Source organism: Fusarium musae, chromosome 4 (genome assembly GCF_019915245.1).
Source record: "Fusarium musae strain F31 chromosome 4, whole genome shotgun sequence".
NCBI classification, from domain to species: domain Eukaryota; kingdom Fungi; phylum Ascomycota; class Sordariomycetes; order Hypocreales; family Nectriaceae; genus Fusarium; species Fusarium musae.
The window spans coordinates 3,721,521-3,746,199 of NC_058390.1; the positions used below are offsets into that span (position 1 = coordinate 3,721,521).

The 24,679-nt window shown below is 48.8% G+C and overlaps 7 protein-coding genes across 7 annotated transcripts; 4 read left to right on the plus strand and 3 right to left on the minus strand.

Moving 5' to 3' along the window:
- Positions 1 to 42: 42 nt before the first annotated feature.
- Positions 43 to 954, minus strand: J7337_006092 (uncharacterized protein; the record flags this gene model as incomplete). The annotated part of the gene is made up of 3 exons (XM_044823758.1): positions 43 to 597; positions 678 to 865; positions 921 to 954. The coding sequence occupies 3 exons, from the start codon at positions 952 to 954 to the stop codon at positions 43 to 45; spliced, it is 777 nt and encodes a 258-aa protein (XP_044682249.1).
- Positions 955 to 6,463: 5,509 nt separating this feature from the next.
- On the minus strand, positions 6,464 to 8,634 carry J7337_006093 (uncharacterized protein; the record flags this gene model as incomplete). The annotated part of the gene is made up of 5 exons (XM_044823759.1): positions 6,464 to 7,261; positions 7,313 to 7,687; positions 7,740 to 7,869; positions 7,922 to 8,118; positions 8,167 to 8,634. The coding sequence occupies 5 exons, from the start codon at positions 8,632 to 8,634 to the stop codon at positions 6,464 to 6,466; spliced, it is 1,968 nt and encodes a 655-aa protein (XP_044682250.1).
- A 3,111-nt stretch (positions 8,635 to 11,745) lies between these two features.
- J7337_006094 (uncharacterized protein) lies at positions 11,746 to 12,875 on the plus strand (the record flags this gene model as incomplete). The annotated part of the gene is made up of 2 exons (XM_044823760.1): positions 11,746 to 12,538; positions 12,589 to 12,875. 2 exons carry the CDS (start codon positions 11,746 to 11,748, stop codon positions 12,873 to 12,875), a joined length of 1,080 nt encoding a protein of 359 aa, XP_044682251.1.
- Positions 12,876 to 13,712: 837 nt separating this feature from the next.
- J7337_006095 (uncharacterized protein) lies at positions 13,713 to 19,238 on the plus strand (the record flags this gene model as incomplete). The annotated part of the gene is given in 8 exon segments (XM_044823761.1): positions 13,713 to 13,906; positions 13,953 to 14,790; positions 14,857 to 16,562; positions 16,612 to 16,965; positions 17,012 to 17,632; positions 17,683 to 18,832; positions 18,883 to 19,191; positions 19,206 to 19,238. The coding sequence occupies 8 exon segments, from the start codon at positions 13,713 to 13,715 to the stop codon at positions 19,236 to 19,238; spliced, it is 5,205 nt and encodes a 1,734-aa protein (XP_044682252.1).
- An 849-nt stretch (positions 19,239 to 20,087) lies between these two features.
- Positions 20,088 to 21,476, plus strand: J7337_006096 (uncharacterized protein; the record flags this gene model as incomplete). Its single annotated transcript, XM_044823762.1, has 1 exon — positions 20,088 to 21,476. The coding sequence occupies one exon, from the start codon at positions 20,088 to 20,090 to the stop codon at positions 21,474 to 21,476; it is 1,389 nt and encodes a 462-aa protein (XP_044682253.1).
- Positions 21,477 to 22,185: 709 nt separating this feature from the next.
- J7337_006097 (uncharacterized protein) lies at positions 22,186 to 22,999 on the plus strand (the record flags this gene model as incomplete). Its single annotated transcript, XM_044823763.1, has 4 exons — positions 22,186 to 22,284; positions 22,333 to 22,438; positions 22,484 to 22,924; positions 22,971 to 22,999. The coding sequence occupies 4 exons, from the start codon at positions 22,186 to 22,188 to the stop codon at positions 22,997 to 22,999; spliced, it is 675 nt and encodes a 224-aa protein (XP_044682254.1).
- Positions 23,000 to 23,273: 274 nt separating this feature from the next.
- Positions 23,274 to 24,160, minus strand: J7337_006098 (uncharacterized protein; the record flags this gene model as incomplete). The annotated part of the gene is made up of 2 exons (XM_044823764.1): positions 23,274 to 23,670; positions 23,718 to 24,160. 2 exons carry the CDS (start codon positions 24,158 to 24,160, stop codon positions 23,274 to 23,276), a joined length of 840 nt encoding a protein of 279 aa, XP_044682255.1.
- Positions 24,161 to 24,679: the final 519 nt, after the last annotated feature.

The window sequence follows — 24,679 nt, forward strand, 5'->3', positions numbered from 1 at the left end:
CAGCTTAGAGTCATCCACAAAAAGGGCTGTCTGGTTCTGGGGTCAGAAGCCAGCAACACCCATTCCAATGAAAATGGTTCCAGCGACAGCGAAGCTTGCAAGAATAGCAAATCTTCGGCCGACCTTGGACATGATAACCCAAGAGAAAAGAGTGCACGTCATACTCAAACCAACGCCAGTTTGATTCAGTGTAAGAGAAAAGGTCGGGGTCATGCCAGCCATGATGAAGAAGTAGGTAGAGTTTGAGACCAATGTTATTCCCATAAACTGCTGAAGAGTGTTGAGAAGAGCAACGATATGAGTCCGTCGCAGGTTGGTGCCCTTAAAGCACTCTGAAAATGAAGGCTGCTCGGTATTTAATCTCTGCTCTTGTTGGATTGTAGCTTCGATGATGGCGATTCGTTCGTCAATGTTATCACAGCCGAGAGAAGTCAGAGCCTTTCTAGCTTGGCCGATCTTGTTCTTGCCGGTGAGGTAGACCGGGTTTTCGGGGACGACTAGGGCTGCGATGACGGAGTAGGCGGATAATGCCCACTGAGACGCCAAGGGGATCTTGAAGGCCCAGTGCGTCATCGTAGCGACCTCCTTGAACACAGCCTTAATTGGCAATCATCTGGCCAATAGTCTAGTGTCGTATCATTGGTATCATCGGTGTGTCGGTAGATAGTAGTACTCACGATCATAAAGGGGTAAAAGCGGGGAAGTATAGTTCGAAGCTTGGGCGGTGAAATCTCAGATACATATGTTTGGCATGTCGACATGCTGATACCCATAGCCAGACCGATGAAGAACTTTCCAACCAAGAGAACACCGCGTCTTTGCTCGACAGTCTCAGGGTTGCCGGACACAAAAGTAATTGCCGTTACTAGAGAAATTCAAGTTAGATCGGATTGAGTTCAAATCTTCTTGTCTCGACTCACCAACAGCCGAGATGACACCTCCTACTCCAAACATGATCTTTCGACAAATCGATCCTGAAGAAAGCCGTTGCTTGCTGCACCAGCCATGATTCCCATTGCACTAAAGGCTTGCCGGAGACCTTGCCATAGAGCTGGAAGGATGAAAGTCTCACCGAAAGGTGAACCAAAGGTGATTCTCCCTGGTCAGCCTGTATCAGATACTGGTTCGGAGGTTTGTGACTTACGAGAACATAGGGAGGGCATTGATGGCTCCTTGAACGAGAACATCGTATCCAAAAAGGAACGCACCGCAATTGGCGAACCTAGGTTCTCTCTGCCGGAATAAGCTCTCAGCCACAAGCCTCGACAGCTAGGATAGTCTCCTTGTGGTCAACTCCAATGGAGTCAGCCTGGCTCATAGTTCGTTCAATGTTCGACATTCTTGAGAAGTTCATTGATGCCGAGTGTAAACACCTGCGATCAAGCCCGGTATTAGGAGTTACTCATAGGGAGAGTATCATGTTTAATCTTCTGGCTCAGTGCCGTGGTTCAACCGACACGATACTATTTAAGCTCATGGTGCATCTGGGGCCCCGGACGATTGGTAGATCTCCCCGCATTAGCTGGGATGTTTTTCGGATTCGTGGAGGAGGAAGAGTCTGAGGCTTGATTTAGAGCACCCTTGGTCGGGAAAGTGGAGGGAGTTCGGCGCATCTACCGCCGAGAGGTATCGGATAATGTACCATGCGGACTATAGGATGCTGCCACTAAGTCATTTCGTATTTGAGATATCTCTAAGATAGTTTTGTGATTTTGAGAAGAAATGTGGTAGAATATTGGTGGCAATGCTTCGTGCAGATGATTTGATTCATTGATATATGAAGCCTCACCACCTCAGAAATGCCATATGAAGTATCTAGCATCGAATTTGTTCAATTTCATCTCAAGTTACTCTTTCTACGGAGCCTCATGAAGTCCATATATCGTTTGTATCTTGTTCTCATCCCCAAGCTCTCCCGGCTTTTGCGTATCCCAAAGTTCAGCTGCATCCCTTGTACTATCAAGCTCTGAACTTCCTATTTGCAATATTTGCGTGTTGCCCAGCTCAGACTTTTCAAAATCGGACTTCTCAATGCCATCTACTCGTTCCGTTGTTCGTCTACGCGTGAAGCGTCTCCATAAACATAAGCCCACGCCCCCGGAAATCAAAAGGCCCGCTACTGTGACACCGACTGAAACTCCCACCAATGCCGCCGTGGATAAACCTGGATTGCTTTCTGGGTTGGCCACTGAATGATGAGTCGTCTCTGTGGAACTCGTCGAGGTTTCTGATGCTTGAGACGCTGTAGAAACTTGTGTTGAGTTTGAGGCAGACGATGCCTCTAGCTTTTTGGAATTCGTTCCTGAGATGTTAAAGGATCCGGAATTCGCGAGTGGGATATCCTTGTCTGAAGAGTATAGAGCAAAGTGAAAGACAGTATCTTCGGAGCCTGGAGAGGAACTACTAGAACTTGCGTTCCAAACGTGAGAATTCTCAGTTGTATTTTCTGCCTCTTATTAGCCTTTTGGAAATCAGAGAGATGTCGGTCATATTCACCTAACAATTTGCTGTACCATTCCACAGCCAATTTCGGATAGTCTTGCCACAGAAAGAGATTGCAGCCTTCATGGTCCGTTTTCCATTTTATTTCAATCTCGTCCTTGATTCCATACACTTGATTCTCAGACCAAGGGTCCTTCGATAATTCAGGTGTAATAAAGTCAGAACTACACAGCCCACTGCCCGCAAACGCGATAGCCGCAAGAGACGCTGGTAAAAGGCCAAGTACCATGATGAACACTTAAGGCTCAAAATGATCGAGAAAATATTTCAAGAGGGGAAAGGCAAAGATAGAAATCACATGCTGCGCCTCATGCACCTCTTAACAAAACCTCTGTGTTTGTCAGATTATAGACCCTTGTCCCGCTAGCAACCTCCCTAGACAGCACAATACCACGATGTTAGGCCCAGAACTCGATGCGAGGTGATGATAGATGAGTAAGCAGCAAACCAACCAACGAACAACCATGATAGTCTATGAGCGTTGGATTTAGGTGCAGATAGTGACGCACTTGACTTTTGACAAACCGCCGACTAAGCCAATAGAAGCTCAACGTTTGAAGAAACGGCGTGTTCAGAGGCTTATTCCCGCATCTTTTACGCGGTTCAAGCTTCAGAAGGACCAGAGGCTAGTAAGGATATCTTGAGGCGGTAAATGACTTTCGAAAAGCTCAATACTAAACCATGCTGCCCCCAAATCTCCTGGCTCTATTGCTCGAGATAACGGTCATAGTCAGGCTGCCGACTTCTCACAACAGAGATGAAGAAGCCAAGAACAGCAAAATAATTACAAAGAACAGGAACCACAAACAAGACAGCGCGACTCCCCCTTGAGGAACCAAGAAAGAAGGCGAGGAATGCTCCCAGGCAGAACCCCGGTAAGACAAGATCGCGATCTTTGGCGTCGTACAGTAAGAAGGGGAAACTTGAAAAAATGGCTGCTAATAAAGTCCATAGTCTCTGCTGATATGTCGCTCCCAGGGCACAGGCGATGATCATGCTTGCGATGGCGTACAAAACGACCGCCACGCAGAAAGTCCCTTTGTCGAAGTGGTAGTATAGTCCAACAGAACGAAGAGTGTTTTCCAGGGAAATGAAAGCCACGAAGTACATGCCTTCTATAAGACGCAACTTGTGCCTCCACATCCATCGCCATACACTGAAATGTCCTCGAGGTAGGGGTTTCTCTGGATCAGATTCCTCCGACGATGTAGGAGCTTGTCCCCCTGTGAGAAGTAGCTGAATCTCGTCTTGCAGCTCTTTATCAGTGAAATTTTCCCAAATAATTCCAGCAGACTTCAATTGTTCCTTGATTTGGTCCGTCATCTTGATAAGACTCTTCCAGCTTTCAGGCACTGTTGCAATATCATTTTGTTGTAGCGTCAAGTGTGCGGTCGCCCATAGCACGACAAGGCCAATACTCCACGAATGGAGAAGAATAGCCATGACAAATAACTGAAGAAATGAAAATCCCCATTGATATTCGACAGATTCCTATACGTGTCAGCTTTTGGCGTGATTCTAAATTCATAATGTTATGAACATACTCCATTCTTTATTGGTTGACATATTCCTTGAGCTTGGACGTCCTTCACATTGTATATCTCATCCTCAACAAGAAACGTCAATGCCGTAATGTCTGGGTAAGGATTAAGAGGTGCTGGAGATATCGAGTCGGTATGGTTAGCCGTCCAGTACCAATAAAACGTGGTAGGAAGATAGAACGCCTTGACATTGAGGGGAGGCCAATTCAGTGTCTTATGACGAAAATGGGTTTTCTGGCCGTGCTTGGTTTTCTGACTACCCATTCCCTCAAATCCATAAGATTGAATGTCTAGCGAGTAGTCAATATTTAATGCCTTGTAATACCATGTACAAACAGGCTTCAGGACACATACATTCTGAGACATCTTTCTGCAGCTGACAGTCAGCTTGTACGTTAGAGAGGTCTTGAGGCTCATCACACGTTTCATAGAGCTCTGTAGAAGATCTTGAAGTTATTGTTGAGTCTGAAGAACTCGTGAGTTCATGTAGTCTCTTATGTGCTTCGTGAGTCGTCTTACTGCCTTTCCATAACACGGGATAATCCCTGTGGAGGGAATCCACTCTATCCCCATCTCGTATCACATAAGCGATAGGGGCGATTGCCGGAAACTGAATAAGCTTTCCACTTCTGCTGTTAACATAAGCCTTGTTGTACGGCGTATATCCTGTCATTGAACTGGCAAACGTCGGGAAAGCAAGAATGAGCAATGCCGTCCAAATCATGAAGCACATGACCTTTTTGGATGCGAGTCCAATTGGCGAAGCCAGTGGCCAGTTTCCATGTTGCGAACGCTGAGTTGTCTTTCTGGAACCTGATAAGCCACACTGTGCTATATGCCGCCGGTTTTGTAAGAAGAGAGAGTTGGAGATATTCGACAAACACTCGCCACGATACAAGAGTCATGAGTGTTTGGCCCCCCCCCCGACCTATAACCTATAGTTTCACGTTAATATTAAAAGCATTAGAGTAGTCTTCGATGCGGACACCCACCAAGTCCCAGATAACGTCCACGAGCTTTGCGGTTCCAAAACTCAGGCGACCCCAGCTAACGGTGATCTGAAAGAATCCCCTTGGTGCCCACCAATCGAACCTACCAGGCCGATCAATCCCACCGAACCGAAACTCTCCATCTGGCTGGCAGGGGCTTTCATCATCGCTGAGCCCGAGTGGTAACAGACATAAATAGATGAGCAAGCCGAGGACAGAAAAGTTCCAGCAACCGACCCAAACAATCTGTCGGATGAGACTCAATTCGAACGGCCGATCGGTTCTAGGGGATTTCACAAAGAAGTTCAGATCATAAAAGGCGTCTTTGAATGCCTTGGTTACTGATGTTTCGTCTGATGGTAGGTAACCGAATATCCCTCTCCAAGTTGAAACTTTCTGCGAAAAGGACTGCTTTGATAAATGTTGCTGCGCATCGACGTCCGTGTCACAACTGAGTAATAATGGTCTCGTTGGAGTAGCCATTGCAAGCCTTTTACCTCCGGTCTCGACTCGCGAGGTAGAGGACAGATGAATGGAACCCGAAGCCAGAAGTGCGAGAGCCTGATTTAATACAAAATTACCATCCATACTTCTATCTCTCACTATTTTTAACTCCGTGCAGTTCAAATTTTCATAATCATTTTTCATTCGCTATAATGTAAGCCAGTCTTACCGCAGTGGGGTCTAAGGGGTGTCTAGGTGGATCTATGCACTCCTCCAAACCAATTATGCACTCTCGACACCGATCAGGCTGTGATATTACGCCCTTCATTGGATGCTTAATACCGCTTCGCCTGCACAATCAAGCCTATGATGTATGTGGAGGCTAAGCATTGGCAAGTGAAACACAAATCGTAATTGTAACACAACACCTAACTGTTTGTTAGGCTGTGTCCTTGCGCCACCTGGCCACGTATCTTTACACAAGTACAGGGTTCTAAAGGAGGAGTAAAACAAAGTGGCTACCCGTCAACTCGAGCTGGGGGATCAACTAAGCAAGCTCAACGGGTAACGAAATAGACTTTAGCTTTTGAAATTAAGAAACACAAGTCTAGTAGGCTCTTATATATATAACACCAAAATATATTTTGAATAATTTTGGTAGATGATTGAACACATTCGATGAAGTTCCCGTACCAAATCATAGCCTGCTGCCTCGCAAACAGTCAAGGGGCGATTATGTGAAGTTTGATGTTGACGGTATGCATGAAACTATCACCACAGTATCACGCCTCTGCCTTTGTCTGGTCTACTTATGGTCATTATATCATAATTATTCTCCTAAGCCACTGCATGTAACTCCTATTGTGCATTGAAAACCAACAGACTATTCAGTGTTCACGAAACGCCGGACACAGATATCATAGCCAATACATAATGTTCCTTCAGAATATCATTCATCCGTATCCAGAAGCCTCATGATATAGTTAATCATCGCGGTCCAGGGAAGAGTTCCTTATCCTGAGTACCTCCAACAGCGTTGTCGCCCTCAATGTGGCTGGTATCAGGCTTCTCGTGAGGATAATTCCCGTCATTGGCAGCAAACTCATACAGGGGAGGGAAAGGAGCAACATCTTTGCGCAAGATGTACTTCTTGAGGTACCAGGGCAGCTTCCTCCAGTAGTATGAGGCATGCTCTCTGTTAGAGACACCGAAAACGTTATCGAGTTCTTCGAGGGTCAAGTTCTTGGTCTCAGGGAGGAGGAAGTAGCAGAAGACCCAACCGAAGATGTTCCAGGCACCATACCAGCCGAAAGCACCAGTGTTAGAGAAGGCCTCTCGTAGAGCTGGCCAGGTAAGGCTGATGATGAAGTTGAAGCCCCAGGTGATGGCTGTACTGGAAGCCATACCAATGTCTCTGATATGGAGAGGGAACGCTTCAGCGCTGTAGGTGAAAGGCACGGGTCCAAGGCCGGGAGAATAGACTGCCATGAAGAGATAGAGGCCCAGAGTGATAGTGCCGATCTTGGGGTCACGTGGTTGGTCGGGAAGTTGGAACACTCCACCAGTGAAGAAGAGGCACGCTGCCATGAGAGGGAAGGTTACCAGAAGAAGGTTTCTGCGTCCAAATGTATCAATGGTGTAGATTGCAGGGATGGCGAAGAGGAAGTTTATGATGCCGCCACCCATAGAGACGAGGAGGGCCTCAGAAAGGCTGTAGTTGGCGTCGGTGAAAATTGAAGTAGAGTAGTATGCAATCACATTTACGCCGCAGAACTGCTGCATGAACTTGTGTAATTTGTTAGTAATTGTGACGCATGCTGGGGCTTGATATCTTACCATGCAGAACCAGGCACTTTGAGCAGCACGTCTGTTGCGGCGTACAGTGAAAAACTCCTTGAGCAGATTCCGACCTTCTCGTTCCCCACGCTCGATTTCCAGTAGTTTGTAAGCATAATACATATCGCGAGTAGCTTGGACAGGTGAGAAGCGAAGCTTCTTGACGGATCGGAAAGCCTTGTCAAATCGGCCGCGTTCCATGTACCAGCGGGGAGATTCAGGACAAAAGTACACTTGGAGCATGACAATGAGCGGGGGAATAGAGGTCGAAGCCATCATCCATCGCCATGGAGAGTTCTCTCCACCAATTATAGTGACGTTTTGAAAAGCAACGCAGACGATAAAGCCAAGGGCGATACCGAAAGCAGTCCACATCTGGAAACTTAATCAGCTTATGGTCTTCCACCACTATTGAGGGTATTCTCACCTGCCACATCATAGTTAGGGCTCCACGAATGTTCTTCGGTGTAGATTCGGCAGAGTAAACGGGTGTTGTGCTAGACTTTGCGCCAACAGCGAAACCAAGCATGAAACGAGCAAACAAGAAATTCCAGAGGCTAGCAGGTGTCAGTAAGATCTCAAGCCGTGAGACAGTAGTCGAAAGCTTACGAGGTAGTGATAGACATCCAGAATCCAGTGATCGTAGAGATAGCGCAAGAGATGAAGATGGTTCCGCGGCGGCCGGTGTACTTGTTGAGAATCGGACTAGTCCAGCAACCGACAACGGCAGAGCAAAGATAAGGAGCACCATTGGTCAACCCTTTCATCCATACGTTCGTGATATCGAATTCCTTAAAGTAGAATTCCTATAATCGTTAGAAACTTGTAGAGATCCCAAGATTGATTCGGCATACCTGCGCACCGTTGACGGTGGTCTGATCCATACCCTGAACAATAGCCGATCCGGCGCAAAGAGTGCAGAGAAAGTACAAAGCAAAGGGCTGATGCCATCGCGATGTCTCTTCCTTTCTCAGGATCGCCTTGTCATCTTCAGACAGCATGTCGATTTTCTCAAAGCCACCGGGGGTGTTGTTGACTTGAGCGACAAGAGCTCCCTTTCGGAAATCCTCGCGGTGCTCGGAGAGGCCCTTGGACTCGACGAAAGCGTCAACATCAGCGAGGATCTCTTCTCGAGTCATGCCAGCTAGAGGGTTGCGTAGGAGAGTTGCTTTGGAGACTCTTCGCTGACCGAAGCCGGCGCCCTCATTGTCGTTGACGAAAGTACCATTGCTGCTGGAGTTGCGGTAGCTGTCGTTATGGGGGCCAATGTGATCCGTGTCGTAGGCAGGCGGAGCCTCGCTGTCGGCTCTTGGCAGAGGCATCGTGCTTATCTCGAAGAAACAAGACAGCAGATGAGAAGCAGACCACTTAAGACGGTGATAATGTCACTGGCAACTGAGTCTGGGGAGAAGTTGGGGCCCCGGATTCTGTCGAGGAAATACTTTGGGAGCAAGAGAGTCGCAGAAGCTGGGGACGGCCCAATTATTATATATCTTTTTGGAAAGGATTCGAGAAGACTTACTCCATATGATGAGCAAACGTTCAAAGAGGTTTGAGGATGGAGGAGTGGAGGCTGCCAAGATGATCGTCGGATTATTTGGCTGTGTGCGGCTCAAAGCTCGGTGTATCCCTGTCTCGGCAGCACATTTTATGACGTTGTCCAAGAGGTGAGACGAAGTGAGATGTCTCTTTGCTGCTGCCTCTCGAATCCTTCAAGGGGAGACTGTGTGATGATGACGCGTTGGATGTAACGGGACTTGAAGTTACAATCTGACCGCAGATGAATTCTCGCGTGGCTATGTCCCCGATGAAGACTGCTTCGATTCATCAATCTTGTCATCCTTTCACGAGCAGGGATGCCCTCGTCCGAATCCTGACCGTGGTCAGAAGTCGGAGAATTGTCGATTGAGTACAGTTCTACTCAAAGTCAATTAGCGGTCATCCTCCACAAACTCAAAAAACGAAGTCAAAAGAGCCTCACACAAACCTGCTCCAAGCCGCCGACGTTAGATCGTCCGCCAAGCCCGTTATGTCTTCCCCCAAGAACGATCATCGGCGCAAAGACCCTGGTAAGCCATCTCGATTAAGCTTAAATGGGCGACCCTCTCACGACAAAGATGACTTGGCGCTAGTCTGGGCGTGCGTCACAGTCTGCCGACCAAACATTGCACTTGACGTCAATTCTTTGACTGTCGCAAGAGCAAGTTTTTGATGAAGAGTGTGAGGTTTTGGGTGTTTTTCGGTTGCCCCGGATATTCAGCACGTGGATCTGAGCCAGAGTTGGTGGTTTGCTAAGGACGAGCTTATTCTTGACCTCCGCTTAATTCCAGGTGAGCTTGATGGGCGGGGTTGAGATTGACCACATACGTCGGAGTTACCAAGCATTGGCAACCTGACTGCTTAGCTTCGGATACTTGGTGACATCTGTACCACTCGGATTACCTGTTATGGTCCAAATAAACTCGATCGATCACGGAATACTGGGACTGGCTAGACTGGCTGGCCGGTAGCTGGGACTTGTGGACCTGGCCCAATTTACCCCAAAGTGCAAGACATGTTCCACAAGAGCTTCTTGGTACAGCCCCCAGGGGGATCAAATGTAAAATCGGTACTTCTGACTAAGGATTTTTATAGCCAATCTTGACTGATCTGCTTGTAGAACAGTCCAGTATTATCTCCATAGATATACTGAATATATGATATCTTATTAGTGTTATTAATTCCGTTGTGGCAAGAAATACCTAAAAAATCGCGGAAATGCACATTTGATACCCCTGGGGACTGTACGGAGAAGACCCAATCTTTTATTCTGTTGCCTGTTGACTTGGCCAGGCTTGTCGTTGAGCCAAGGTCTGAGCCTTTGATCATATGAAAGGCAAGTCTTTCAGCCTGCATGTTGTTTGCTTGGCTTCGGCAAAGTTAAGGACATTGATCGAGTATCCTTTGAGGGGCGGGTTGGAAATGAAATTGTTCCTGGCACTTCGCCAAGCTCTGAATTTCTGAGTAATTCGTACATATGGAATTGTTGCAGCGCAGGTGTCTCGTGGCTAAGGGACGGTTCTTGGTCAATAGAAAAAAGCAACGATCGCCGGAAACAGGCGTCTCGGCTATCTAGGCTGTTAGCTCTGCATTAAGGTTCTGCCTGAGGTGAGCTGACTTGCTTTTTATGCCTACGGCTCGGAGATGGATGGCGAGAACCAATGACAAAGGGAAGTTTGCCGCGGTTACAGGGAGGCCATCGTGCCGTAAGTGACACTGGGCACCATCCGTGAATCTTGGATATTTCTGTGTCTCTCCTGACAATCCTTATTTCTTTGAATAGTCAGACGTACTTTTGTTGTCGTAGTAAAAGCAAAGGGTGAAAGGTCGTCGAGTGTCACCGTGTGGTGTTTTGCTAACACACAAATAAGTTTCTTTCATTGGGTGCCTTTCCACGACCGTGGAAGCGGGGCTGCGATCCCTGTTTGCGGACTGTCGCATTGGTAATGTATGTAGGGCAATCAAAAGTGGAAAACATCGATTTTCCTTCTAGAATTTCAAAGGCACTAACCATGTACTCGACAACACTCGACATTGAGCACAACAAATGTGAGCCTGCACGAATCCTAGTCATTGAAGTTCGTAGCATACATGTATTACATGTTTCTGGTCTCATTAGGGTAGTTAGGCGTGGAGTTGGAGAGTACATAGGACCAGATGCACATATCAGATTGCCATCAATTTCAATGCATAGATACAATATCAACCAAATATCACCTTCGAGACCTGAAATTCATTTTGTTATCGAATGGAATTGTGGCAGCACTCGACTCGAGCATTGGAGCTCCACCTGCATCTCCTTGTACCAAAATATGAAGAGCAAATAAGGCGTTCCTTAGGAGCTGCACCACCCCCTCGTCTTTGTGATTTACATCCCGCCTTCACCTGAGATGCACATGCATGGCATATGAGCACTCAAAGCTCCTTCATAACTCCCTCCCTTCCTTTCTTCGTCCCATCTGCATCTCTACTTCAGTGGTCTCAGGCCTCGAGTCACCGGATAATCCCCTATCGCCCACTGTAACTTCTATGAATTGCAGCTGCTGCCTCGTCAATGCCTGCACTCCAATTAGCGCCTTCTCCATCCTTCCTCCTCGTTCTTTTTTGTGATTTTATCCTCACTTCTGCCTGATCTTTAGGGCCCACAACTGAGGCACCACAGAGCTCTTCTCCCTTTCCTCTTCTTCTCTCTTCCCCCTCTCTCCTCCCTCCCTCCTTCCTCCTCCTCTCCACCGCACTCAAGGTTCAAGAGATCTTGAGCTTTTCCCTTTTTCGCACCGACGGTAAGTATCTCTTCCACCTCTCCTTCATCTTCCCCTTCTCATATCCTGTCTCTGCAGGTCATCCTCGCGCGTCTTCCGCTTTCCCTCGCTTAGTTTCGTCTCGTCGTCAACATGTGCCGCGAGGCCATCACCATCGCCCAGTGTGCGCCTGAGGTATCCCCCGTTCTCGCCTTCTACTGCGCCAAGCTCCATCTCGTGGCGAAGGACCGCATCATCTGTGACGCCGCTAAGGGAAAATGCATTTGCTTCTTTGGCTCTTGTGGTACTATTGAACGCGAGATTCCCACCAAGGGAATCAATCTCGGCGAGGTTGTCAAGGCGCGTTGTGCTGAGTGTACTCCTCGCGAGCACCGAGTTCGCGACATCCCCGCTCAGGAGATCCTCGAGTCCGTTCTTCTTCGCTCTACTGACGGCCAGAATGGCTGGGAGGAGCGATCCAAGCTCCTTTCTGAGCTTTGGCTCAACAAGACTGCATGCCCTTACCACGTCGGCAACTCCGCTGAGCCTGTTGCTCCTGTCATCAACATCACAGAGAGCATCCATCTCGACACCGAAGTCGGTCACTTTGGTACCGGTCTGAGCGCTGAGTCTGCTGGGCCTACCGACTCCACTCCTGAGTCTGCTCTTGAGCTCAAGCCAGCCTTCGAAGCTACTGTCGGAAAGGACGTTGGCGAATTCTCTAGCTCCGATAATGCTGCTATGAAGGATGCCTCTTCATCTTCTGTCGGGACTGTCTTCACCGAGCCCATCTTCACCGACTCCTTAGTGGCTGAACCCGCTTCTACTCTCGCCGATGAGTGGACTGCTAACGCGGGCACCGTTAACACTGCTGATGAGTGGAATACCAACACCGCTCCCGCTGGTGAGCAGGATGGCAACGCCAACAATCACGCTTCCGACTCTGGTAAGTAAAGTCCTTCTTTAGTCTTAACGGTCACTGACATCAAGCTACAGGAGCCAAGAACATTCTGGACCCCGACGAGGTTGGCATTTCCACCAGCCGCTGGGCCCCCGGCAATTCTCCCACCACCTCCAAGCCAACCAACCCAGCTGTTGACTTCAAGGAGCCTGAGAGTGGAGAGGAGCATAACCAGGCACAAGAGCAGGTACAGACTCCTGTTATCGCTCCCTCTCGCCGTGCCGTCAACTTCTCCTACAATCCCAGCAATGCTGAAAAACTTATGGAGACCGCGGAGATTTTTGCCAACCTGAAGAAAGCCTTTCTCATGGGTAAGGCTTAAGCGTCAGCGCGGGCGACGACGAGTTGTTGTGGGGAGGATGAAGAGTATTATGGTAGTCTTGGTCTTTCCAGAGAGATGATTGGAGTGTAATTGAATGAAAAGTAGTCAGCCGTATTTTGGCTCAGCAGACAAGACAGAATACCGTACTCAAAGTATCCTACGTATTGAGGGCAGACAGTGATGTGGGCAAATTATTCTTCATCTACAATGTGACTTATCATATGACCCAGTAATGCAAAATGCGAAAGACATGACCTAAAGAAGTGCTGGTTGTACTTGATATATCCCAGTGAAGTCTGCGTTAGCTTCCAGTGATGCCCCTCACCGGAAATACCAGGGTTTACGAGCACTAATGTGAATCTTCAGCGGGCGGGCAGAGGTCTCCCCCAAAATGTTTCATCATATCACAGCCAGTCTCCAATGTCATCTTCAATTTAGCAGAGATATCACCAATGAAGCACTCCATCTTCTCAAAATTGAGCTCTACAAGTCGGTTATGTATGTCTACGTCAGAATTTCCGCTACACAATGCGTTTCATGACAAAAGCAAAACACCAACGAAAATCCCACTTGGGCTAGGATTGACGGGGGAGTCTGACACCTTGGCGATGTTTTGGGCCAATCATTCCCTCATCTGCGTCTCAAGCTGAAAGCCCCTGCATCGCCTTCTGACGCGCCTTTCCGGCCTCGTACGAGGAGAGCGGTATGGAGAAATCACACATTTAGGCCTCTGATAAACGTACAGCTCTGGCAGTCTTCTTCCCCGCTTGTCCTTGCTTCTCTTCGCGTCAATCTCCGTAGCGACAACTTCGAGGCTCCGCTGGGCCGCGCATAAAGATGTCCACCGACACTCCCCAGTCCGGGCCGGGTCAGCGCACGGCTCAGGATCTGGTGAAGGAGATTGCGAAAGAGCGCGGGTATCTTGGCGAAGAGCAGCTTGCGCGGATTGGAGAGATCAACCCTGAGCTTAGGCGCGAGGTGGAAGAAGCTCTTCTTCGGAAGGATGAGATGATAGGCTCGGCTGTCTTGACGTATGTACTTTATCTCAAACAAGGGCTTTTATTGACAATGTTGCAGGCTAGCACGAAACCTTTACACCAGTAATGCCCGATTTGTCTTTGAGTTGCTCCAGAATGCAGACGACAATAACTACAGCAATGCTCTCTCTACAGGGCAAAATCCATATGTGTCTTTTGAAGTTCGGCCAGATAAGGTGTCGATTGAGTGCAACGAGAATGGCTTCACACATGAGAACCTCAAGGCTATTTGCGCAATCGGCAAGAGCTCCAAAGTCGGGGCAGCAGGGTACATTGGTGAGAAGGGCATTGGCTTCAAGTCTGTGTTCATGGCAGCTTGGAAGGTTCACATCCAGTCAAACGACTTTTCGTTCTCGTTTACGCATCGCAAGGGGGACTCCGGCCTCGGCATGGTTACACCTGTATGGGAAGATGCAGATGAGTCACTGAGAGGCTCTTCGACTCGCATTACGTTGTTTCTGCATACGAGAGATGATCCTGAAGAGGACGGGAGGCAGCGCGAGACGATCCGACTTCAGTTCCAAGACTTGCAGCATACGATTTTACTTTTCCTTCGCAAATTACGAAAGGTGCAGGTCTCATTCTTTGATGAGGATGACACTCGGACATCGAGTACGACATACTCTCTTCAGGGGAGTAACCCAGTTACAGTGAAGAAGGAGACTTTTGAGGGTGTGGAGGAGAGGCAGTATCATGTTACGAAGCATGTTGCGAAGGATATTCCAAAGAGCGAGAACAGAACATACTCCGATGAGCAGGATCGCGCCGACTCGTCTACGGAGGTTGTGCTGGCATTCCCGTTATCGGAGTCAGGCACTCCAATCGTCGAGAACCAAGATGTCTTCGCGTTTCTCCCAATGCGGCCGATGGGGTTCAAGGTAAGTGATAGTTTCATCGTGACCATCGCAGAAGCTTTGCCAGAACTAACAAATGCGTCCACGCAGTTCCTCATACATACTGATTTCGTCACCGAAGCCAGTCGGCAAGGCATAGTTACTGGGTCCCTCCGAAACCTCGGTCTCTTGAGTGGCATCTCAGACTGTTTCATCAAAGCCATCGAGGAGTTCTGTCAGCACCCGATACTCCAATACCAATGGATGCGTTGGCTACCCCAAAGAGACTCTTATCCTTGGGACAGCTTCTGGTCAGGTCTCCTCGACAGGATAGAAGTGCGCATACAAGAAGTTAGAGTGCTTCGGACGCTTGGCACTGGGAGGTTGGATTACATTCACAAGCTTTGCCGTCTTCAGCCGTGGTTGCGAGATAAGAACGGTGATCCCCTTTTCACTGATCTTGACGAGGAGATTTATCTTGCGAAGGAGTATTCTCGTGATGATCTGAAGCTGTTGGAGCCGTATGGGCTGCAAAGTATGTCGCCTTCGGATGCCATCACTCGTGTTGAGAAGGACCTCGAAAAGAACACCGAAGATTCAAGGATGAAGAGTCCCGCTACGGATAACGAATGGCACTCACTTGCAGCACGAGCGCTCATCTTGTTGAAGAACACCGCGACAGTAGGTCCCGCCCAGGACCGCCTCAAGCAACTTCGATTCATTCCCCTCGAGAATGGGACCTGGGTTTCTTCAAGCAGAGGGCCACTTTACTATTCGCATGCATCGGGCAGCCTCGCAATCCCCGATGACCTCGATTTGAGCCTGGTCGACTCGGAAGCAGCCAGCAACCCTGATCGGCGTGCTTTGTTTGACAAGTTTGGCGTCATTGAAGCTCTTGTGAAGGATGTGCGAGCATTAATCCTAGAGAAGCCAATCAAGAAGGTTGCTGATGAGATCGCACTCGCAGCATCCATCGCCCACCTGAAGTTCTTGTACCTTTCCGAGGTACTACTCGAGGAGAACGAGGATCAAGCGAAGTTACGTGGCTATCATATTTATGACCAGAACATGAGAGCACGGCTACCAACTAAAAACAATGTTTATCTCACAACAGACGACGAGTATGGCCCCAGTGAATTATTCAAACCTCAAGGAGATGCACCGGGCTTTGCAGCGCCTTTCCTCCATCACGACTACGTCCAGGAAAAGCCAACTACACCAGCAGGTTACTCGTGGGGATGGGATGAATGGCTCCAGTTACGCCTCAAACTTCTACGACAACTTCGGCTTACCCAGAAAGGCCCAGACCGGAAATTAGACCTATCTTCCGCCTTTCGCTATATCGAGCAGCACCGACCAGAATGTATCTTGGGGGCGCTCCAGCGAGTCTGGGATGTTGAGAGAACAAAGGTCATGGCATCTGCTGATATCAGAAAAGAGTTACGTCAAGTCGCGGTCGTGTGCAAAGGAGGAGATGAGTTTTCTCTGCCCGAGCCACTGTCAACTACTTACCTACCTCTGCCCGAGCTTGAAGGGAAGCATTCGCGCTACGCCGAGGATGAAGGTTTTGTGTTCCTGGATTTGGGTGAATCGATCACTTCGAGCACGTATCGTGCGAAATGGGGTTTCTTAGTAGATGATCTTGGGGTTGGGTGTACTGATGACCTTCAGTTCTACCTGGCTATTCTGAGAACTATCCGCTACGGTAATGCTGCTGCTGGAGTACGTCGGAATACCAGAGTGTTAGATCTCTACGAAGTCATTCATGCCCGCTGTCGGGAAGCTGATAGCTTCCTCGACGCACAGGCGGAAGCAAGGTTCGTTTCATCTGCGATCTATGAATCTACGACTGACTAATATGCACAGGCAAGCAATCAATGACGGAAACCTCATATACGTACCCGCACACGATTCGAGCCCAGCGACATGGACATCATCCGAAAAATGTTTGTGGAACGCCCGAGAAGACATGCAGACGGCATACCCTCTCGCCCATCTCTACCGAACCGTTTTTCATCGATCAGAGGAGGATCTCGATGTCTTGCGACAATTCTTCAAAACAGCACTCGGAGTCAAAGACTGTTCGTGGCAAGATTATCTGAATGAGATACGGAGATTGAAGGACTTGAAGAGTGAGGACTTTGACAGGGTTAATGACCTGTACACTTCATTGGACTCCGAGAGGTTTTGCATGATGGAGGTTGATGCTACAAAGCTTAAGTAGGGACCTCTGTCCCTTTGTGAACTTTCAGCTGACAGATTTCAGGAAAACTTTCGCTCAAGAGCCATTGATCTACTTCAATGTCGGCAACGTAAGCCGCTGGTACACAGTTGACGAATGCCTGTGGTCGAGTGCTACACAAATCCGAGGCAGAGTAGCACTCAATGACCTATACCCCGATCTGGAAGATTTCTTCGTCAGTTTCCTTTGTGTACAAGAGCTCACGCTAGACATGGCCTACGACGAACTCAAGGAGATGGGTAGTAGAGTGCCACCGCCATCAATCGCTGCTGTCAAGGAAACCATCTGGGCGCTCAATTCTCTACTTGGCACGACAGCTGATCCACCAGATAAAGAACCTATCTTTCGAGGAACAGTCTTTCCTGTGAGGTACCCAAACAAGTCAGTGAAATTGCAGTCTGGCAGGACACAATTCGCTATTGCCGACCGAAAGGCTCTGGGTGATATCTTCGCTCCTCAAGCCAAGATGCTTGACTTTACTTTGGATGAAGTTCGTCGTTTACGGCCATTTCTTTCATGGCTCGACCTCGAGTCTCGATATTTGTCTACTTCTGTGCGGGAGATCTCTACTGTGGCGGGTGGACGAATGGACGAGCTGCAGTACCCGGACAGGGCGATCAGACGGAAGGCAGCTGGACTGTTCCGGTGAGTTATATACTGAAGGCGCCAGGGATAGCTACTAAGTGCTTCGACAGAATCGCGGTGCATTTCAACAGTCCTCGGACCTCAGAAGACAGCTCAGATCTTTACTGGACCCTCATGTGTGCAGAGGTCTACGAAACGGATGGCATCTCCTCTGAACTCCATTTGTCACAGGATGGCCATGGTCTGGTGCATGTACAAGATAGGAGTGAACTTCACATACGAGAAGACGACAGCGGCCTCAAGATTTACGTACCACGTGATCCCAAAACACAAGGATTCTGCTACTTTTCGACTCTTCCAAGACGTTTCCTGGAATGGATGATGACAGACCCTGCTACTCTCCAAGTCAAGCATGCTGGCTCCAAAGCCGTCCAGATCGTGAGTGCAGTCTTGAATGCACCTCTCATCAACATGACGCAGATTCTGGAGGCGGAGGGTGTTGTCGAGGTGGACATTCCTCAAGGCTGGTGTCGCCAAGCGACCGAGGAGGAGGTTGGAGGAGAGCATTCCGATGTCAAAGACGGGGAAGTATATGATGCGACTGTTTATCATGAAGCGCTGGAGGTACACGATGAGACTGTTTCTCACGAAGCGGATGAAGACCCCATTGCTCGATTTCTGGCACAGCCAGAGATTCATGAAGACGATATTTCAAGCGACGAAGACTCTATGCTTCAAACATTCGACAATCTGAGATCTCCCCCGAGACTATCTGACCTCCCTGTTCGGCAGCGAAGTCCAGCGACTTCAAACTCTTCAGTCACTGGGAGACGACTGTTCACCCCAACTTCGTCCACGGCTGAATACTTCCGCCAAAATAGGCGAACATCATCAAATGTTCATCGGAACACAGGCAGACATGAGTCTTTACAATCGACTCCAAGGTCAGCAAGTCAGCCAGCATTTATCTTTGGCTCTTCCCCTACGGCACAGCCCAGTTCAGCGTTTCTGTTTCAGAGTTTTGGCGAAGCATCACAACATCCTACCATCGAAAATGAAGAAGAATACCTGAGGCTGGTCAACAATGTCATTTCTGCGGCAAACACTTCGGCACTACCCAGTAAAGGTGCTTATGATATGTCGGGACTCTTTGGTGCGTTGCCAGAAGTGGATGAAGAAGATGTTGAGCTATCGCGACAGTTCCGATCGCATGGTCTTCCTGAACGAGACATGCGAATTGGAGCTCTCGGTGAACTATTCGTAAGTTTCATTGCCTATTTTTTATCAGAACAATTCTTACAAGATCGCAGGTCTTTGAACTTCTTCGCAATATGGATCCCCCACTACCTCGCTTCAGCCGCGACAACTGGCAAAGCCAAATGAGAAAGTTCATCACCATCCATCCCGACTACTCAGACATGCTCCCGTGGACCGCCCAAGAGACCGCCGATATTGTATACTATGACAGAAAGCGGGTATTGACGAATCACCTGGCGGACAAAGGGTATCTCGACAAAACAGCCTGGCAGAACAAAAAGCCATTGTTCTTGATTGAGGTCAAGTCTACGACGGGACATAGCCGAACACCGTTTTATATGAGTAAGCGGCAGTATCAAAGGGTAAGTGTCCACAGTTTTCGTTCAGTGCTTTTTTTTTAAGGAGTTAACTGATGGGCTGTGCAGATGCAGGACACTTCTAATACGACTCTTTCGCCGGCAACGTCGCCTACGATTTATTTAATTGCGAGAGTATCAAATGTTGATAAGACTAATATTGAGGTGAAGATTTATCTTGATCCGGAGAAATTGAGAAAAGATGGGTCGTTAGTGTTTACGGGGGAGACGTGGTCAATCGTCCCAGGACCTGGATCAACTTGACGATGTTGACTTCCAGGTCATCAACTTTTATCTATTTCAAATGAGCAACATTATATCAGCATTTATCATGCCAATAAGCTTCATACTAATGTTCACCTACGATTTGTTCCATTCATCTGGCTAACCTTGATGGCCTGGCACTGCAAGCCCCAAGGCGATCGTGTTCGATGACTATCAACAAACAGTATGTTCTTCCTGGTTGAGGGGCCCGATGGATGTAGAGCGATATATCTGCCACTGCCAGATATATGTAATACAAATTTAGGCTTCCGCCTGAACAGAAAGGATAGCACTGGCAGCAGCTCCAATGTAATGCATTTCCCCCTTTTCAGCCGCCGAGTCGCTCTGACGGTGGTACTCGAGCATCTCGAGGACTGCCAGTGAGAAACAAATCCATCCTTTATAATCCAACTTTCGATCGCTGATCCGAATCTTTCTCTTCTTTCCTCTCACCAGCTTCCGAGCAACTGTTTTCTCATCTCATCTTCTTTTCATCCTTCCTCTGTCTGACAACTATTAACAAACATTACCCTAACCTGATCAACAACCCTATCATACTACACCAACCGTCATCGACAACCCTATCATACTCATACGAAACAGCCCACAACTCCTCGAGACTCTTGTCTTCTTTCACCATGTCTGACCGTGTGTCTATTATCAAGGGGGACGACCTTGTTCCCACCAACGACACTTTCTCCAAGACTAGTCTTCCCAAGACTAACCCTCTTGAGCACCAGACAGTCACTGCCCCTTCTCTGCCATCTTCTCAGTCAGAAAGTATTAACATGGGCCCCAACTACGGCAACCTCCCCTTGGGTCTCCGGCCCTCCGTTGTTGTCCCTCCTGAGGATGTCCCTCCTGGACATGTCCGCCTTCCTGGTGGATTCATGTGTCCTAGTGACCCTGTTGTTGATCTTACTCAACCCAAGGAGGAACCGAAGGGGGGCGGTGGCTCTGAGACTAGTGTGTATCACTGCCCAAGCGGTATCCTCGAGCCCGAGGACGCTGATGAGTTTCCCGGTGAGCACTTTCCAGATGGCGAGCGTTCACTGAATATCCTTTCTCCCATCGGTCCTAAGCGACCTAAACTCTACCTGCGGGACGACCGCCTCCCCGTGGCTCCAGTTGGACCGACATCTTCGCCCTTCGAGGAGTACAGCACCCTGTACCAGGGCATCGACTCCCCGTTCCCTCAGTCTGTCGGCCCTGAGTACCTGAACCCAATTGATCCGGCGACTCGTCTTCGTATGACACCACACCATGCTATCAATTTCCCAACCCCTGGCTTTATTCAGCCCGTTGAACCTTACCACCCCAAGCCAATTGTGCCTGGTTTCCCTGAGCCTATTGGTCCTCCCCCATCTCAGCCTATGATCTACTATTATGCTGAGCATGTTTTTGACCCTCATGGCGAGGCTCTTAGTCCTGCCCCTATCCATCAGATGGCCCCTCCCCAGACTGACACCAACGACTCCGACTTTGCTCAGTCTGCCATCCCCCAAGGCCCACAGGCTATTGCTGCCGGTGAACCCCAGCCCCAGCGCAGCGGCTCCCTGGGCGAGATGCTCAGCGGTACTGAGGAGGTTCCCGCCTCGGCTCCTCGCCGCCGTTCTACCATTACTTTCAATCCCAATGCGATTGAATTCACGCCTAGTCCCACTGCTGCTGGATTGGCCAACCCTGGAGCGACTGAGCTCGCACTCATCCCTACCGATACTGGAGTTGCTACCTATGAAGCCACTGAGCTCACTCATAACCCTGCCGATCTTGGCATGATTCCCTACGAGGAAACTGGCGTTGAGGGTTTCGTTGCCCCAGATGCTTGTGCTGAAGCTACTATGGCCGAGGCCGTCCAGGATACGTACAAGAAGATTCTGGCCATCGAGGATGAGCGTGATCGTGAGGATGCGCTTAACGAGTTTTATTACATGCAGGCTAAGCCCTGGACTGATGAGATGACTCGTCTTGAGAAGGAGGAACAGGAGCTCGAGGAGCGCAAGCGCCGATTTGCCCGCAAAAACTAGACTTGTGAGCAACTAGATCTTGAGTTTTGCAGTTTAGAGTTTGGGATTTGTATTGGACAAGAGTATCAAGGCATAGATTGGACCAGATACGACACACTGTTGGATGACTACTGGTAGAGGATTGTGGCTGTTAAGAATTTCTTGCTACGGGCAGATTTCTTGTCATAGTAGAGTAGATGCCTGCCATAGTCAGTTGTTTTAGACTAGATTAATGATTTGATGTCTAAGATTAATGACCTGGTTCTCTTTTCGGTGATTCGAGTGACATGTCGAGATAATGCTAAAGGTCGTCTTCGTACAATGTGAATGTCATTCTAATAGAAAAAAGAAATTTCTACTAATCTGAAATGTAACTACACTGACGTACCAAGCCTGTGTCCCTGCATGCCTCTACTGACGAAAGCGATCTTCGGCGCGGCTTCAGGGTAACCTCCGGTTGCCCCGCATTGGCCGACCGAGAAAGTGGATTATTCGGCGCCGAGCCTCCACGGAAGGTCATCACCTCGTCATACTGACGCTTCAAAATCACAATGAACCACCAAGAATCTCATGTTTACGTACCGCAAGAGCTTCCAATGAAACATCTTTTGTATCAGACAAACTTGCATGTCTATGACGTAATCTTGACCAGCTATATTTAGAGGCACCAGCCGTTAACCGTCACATTCAGATCTGACGATCGCAAAAGCTTAACTTGACGGCATTCGGGATGGCTGAAGAAAAGAAAATCCCTGTTACTAATGAGGGCATGGGAAAGCCTCTTTCGGCGAAGAACCAGGTCCTCACTGCTGGTGCTGCTGTGACGCAGGTAAGTAACCTCTGAGAGGTTCAAGAGCTGCAACTCATCTGATGGTAGGAGTTTCGACCGGTGAAGCATATCTGCGCTCATCTCAACGCCTTTCACGCATACGCCGATGATCCCTCTCGCTTCGTTGAAACAAACCACTACTGCGCCCATCTAAGTACGTCCCTTGCCATCCCTTCAACTCAGTCACTAACCCCATCAGACGAGGACGTCCGCCAATGTCTCCTCTACGACTCCGACGAGCCCAACGCGCGCCTCATCGGTATAGAATACATGATAACCCCCAAACTCTACGAAACCCTCGACAAAGAAGAGCGCAAGCTCTGGCACTCGCACGTCTACGAAGTGAAATCCGGAATGCTCATAATGCCGAACCGCGCGGTGCCCGAGAGCGCATGGCAGGTCGCTGAGAACTACGAGATGGACCAGGTTGTACAGCTGTATGGCAAGGTGTATCATTTGTGGCAGACGGATCGCGGTGATACGCTGCCGTTGGGGGAGCCGAAGCTCATGACGAGTTTTACGGCGGATGGGCAGTTTGACTTTGAGAAGCATGTTGGGGAGAGGGATAGGAAGTTCGGGACGGATTGGAGAATTAAGAAGGAGGCGAGGAAGGATATTCCTAGTCCGGTTGTTCATGAGGGTGAGTATGAATGGGATTGGCGAGGGATTGTGCTAACGATTTGTAGATGCGGATCAGGCGTGGGAGAACAAATGAAGCGTGTAGTTCATAAAATGGAGCTGAGTGAAAGCATGGGAGGCAGTCATGACATAATGAGTTGAGGGGTTCAGAACACGAAAACATAGCCGGCGGAGCGGTTTAGTGTGATCAAAGAGTAATGATAGTTAGGCGACCATACCGTCTACCATACCGGGTATCATCTATTAATTGAGTGTAACCTCATTGCAAGCTACATGCCCCATGTCTCCGTCAACAAGCGGGAAGTGGGCAGTCCTCAATACCACCCGCGCGGCTTCTTCTTGTGGACATTCTACTTCCCAACCGTAACCTTCTGCGGCAACTGCTGAACCCCCTGCATCGGCTGCATAACCCTGGTATCGTGAACCTTGCGATCAATACCTCGGAACTCGAAAACCCCGTCGAGCTCTCTACGCACAGCGAGCAGTTGATCCTGGGCCTTGCGAATCTCGTCCGGTTTGTTATCCTGGACGACATGCGCCTTGACCTGAAGGAACCATCGCTTCTGCTGATCGACGGGTATGAGGGATTCCCAGGGCGGTAGAGTGCCCATTGGGATGGTTGCTTGCTGTTTTGTTTCCATGGGGGTGTAGTGCTCTAGAGGTTGGAGGAAGTAGTGGCGTGTTAGACAGAACTCGATGTCATCTCTGTAGAAGCGGTAGACTTCCTCGACTGTTTCTGTCTTGAAACTGGGCTGTGTCAGTAACAATTGAGTTCAGTGGGTGAGTTGTCTTACATGTGGTTGTTGTCGCGCATGATGGAAGGCAACTTCTTCTGATCCCAAAGCTCAACCTTCTTCCGCTGTGTAAGCAAAGGCTGTCCACGCGGCGGATCAGGAAAATCCGTCCATCTCAAGATACCCTGCGTCGCATCGAGATCCATCGGCGAAGCATTGGCTCCCATGTCGCGATCTTTGAGCACATCATATCGCGTTTGCAATATGAACGATTGTCGGGTCAAGTTCTGGTGAAGCTCTTTCCAAAGGAACCCGGTATTATTCCGTATGGGCTTTTCGATAGAGCTCTGGTTGGAGATACCCATGGGGCGCTGGGGACCTTGGAAGTAGAGGACGCGCTGGATTGATTCCCATGGGTCCATGTTAGTGAGACCGCCGAGGACTGCGCATGCTGAGGTGAAGTCTTTGTCCTCGATGAGGGCTGTGAGGAAGATCTCGTGCATTTTGGCGGGAGCGAAGAAACAATTTCGTCGCCAGTTGTATTGGGTATGCTTTTTGTGTTATCTCCTTACTTTATGTTGGTATTGCGACGATGATTGGGATTAGAGGTTGATGCTTGAGAGAGGAGGTGGCCCATGAAACGGATGAGGGGGATATGTCTTTGACTACTTGTTAATTGGCGCCAGTTGGTTCGTCAGGTTCAAACAGTCGCTTTATGGTCTGTTCGAGATATTATACAAAGACTAGTATGCGATTGAGATGATGACATGTGATGTATTCAGACGGAATCAACTTGAAGTGTTGGTGATCACACTCAAATTACCCCACCAGAGCTTGAAGCTCAAGCTCAACTTTGCTCGTAAGCACGTGACCTCGCGACTTTTTACGCGTCAACACCAAATCGAAGCTAATTGCGCGTCTGAATTTAGGGTCGAACAGTTACAACCACAGAAGACATGATACATCACCAAACGGATAAGAAGAGCTGAAGCTTCGAAATTATGAATAATATAGTGAAATAA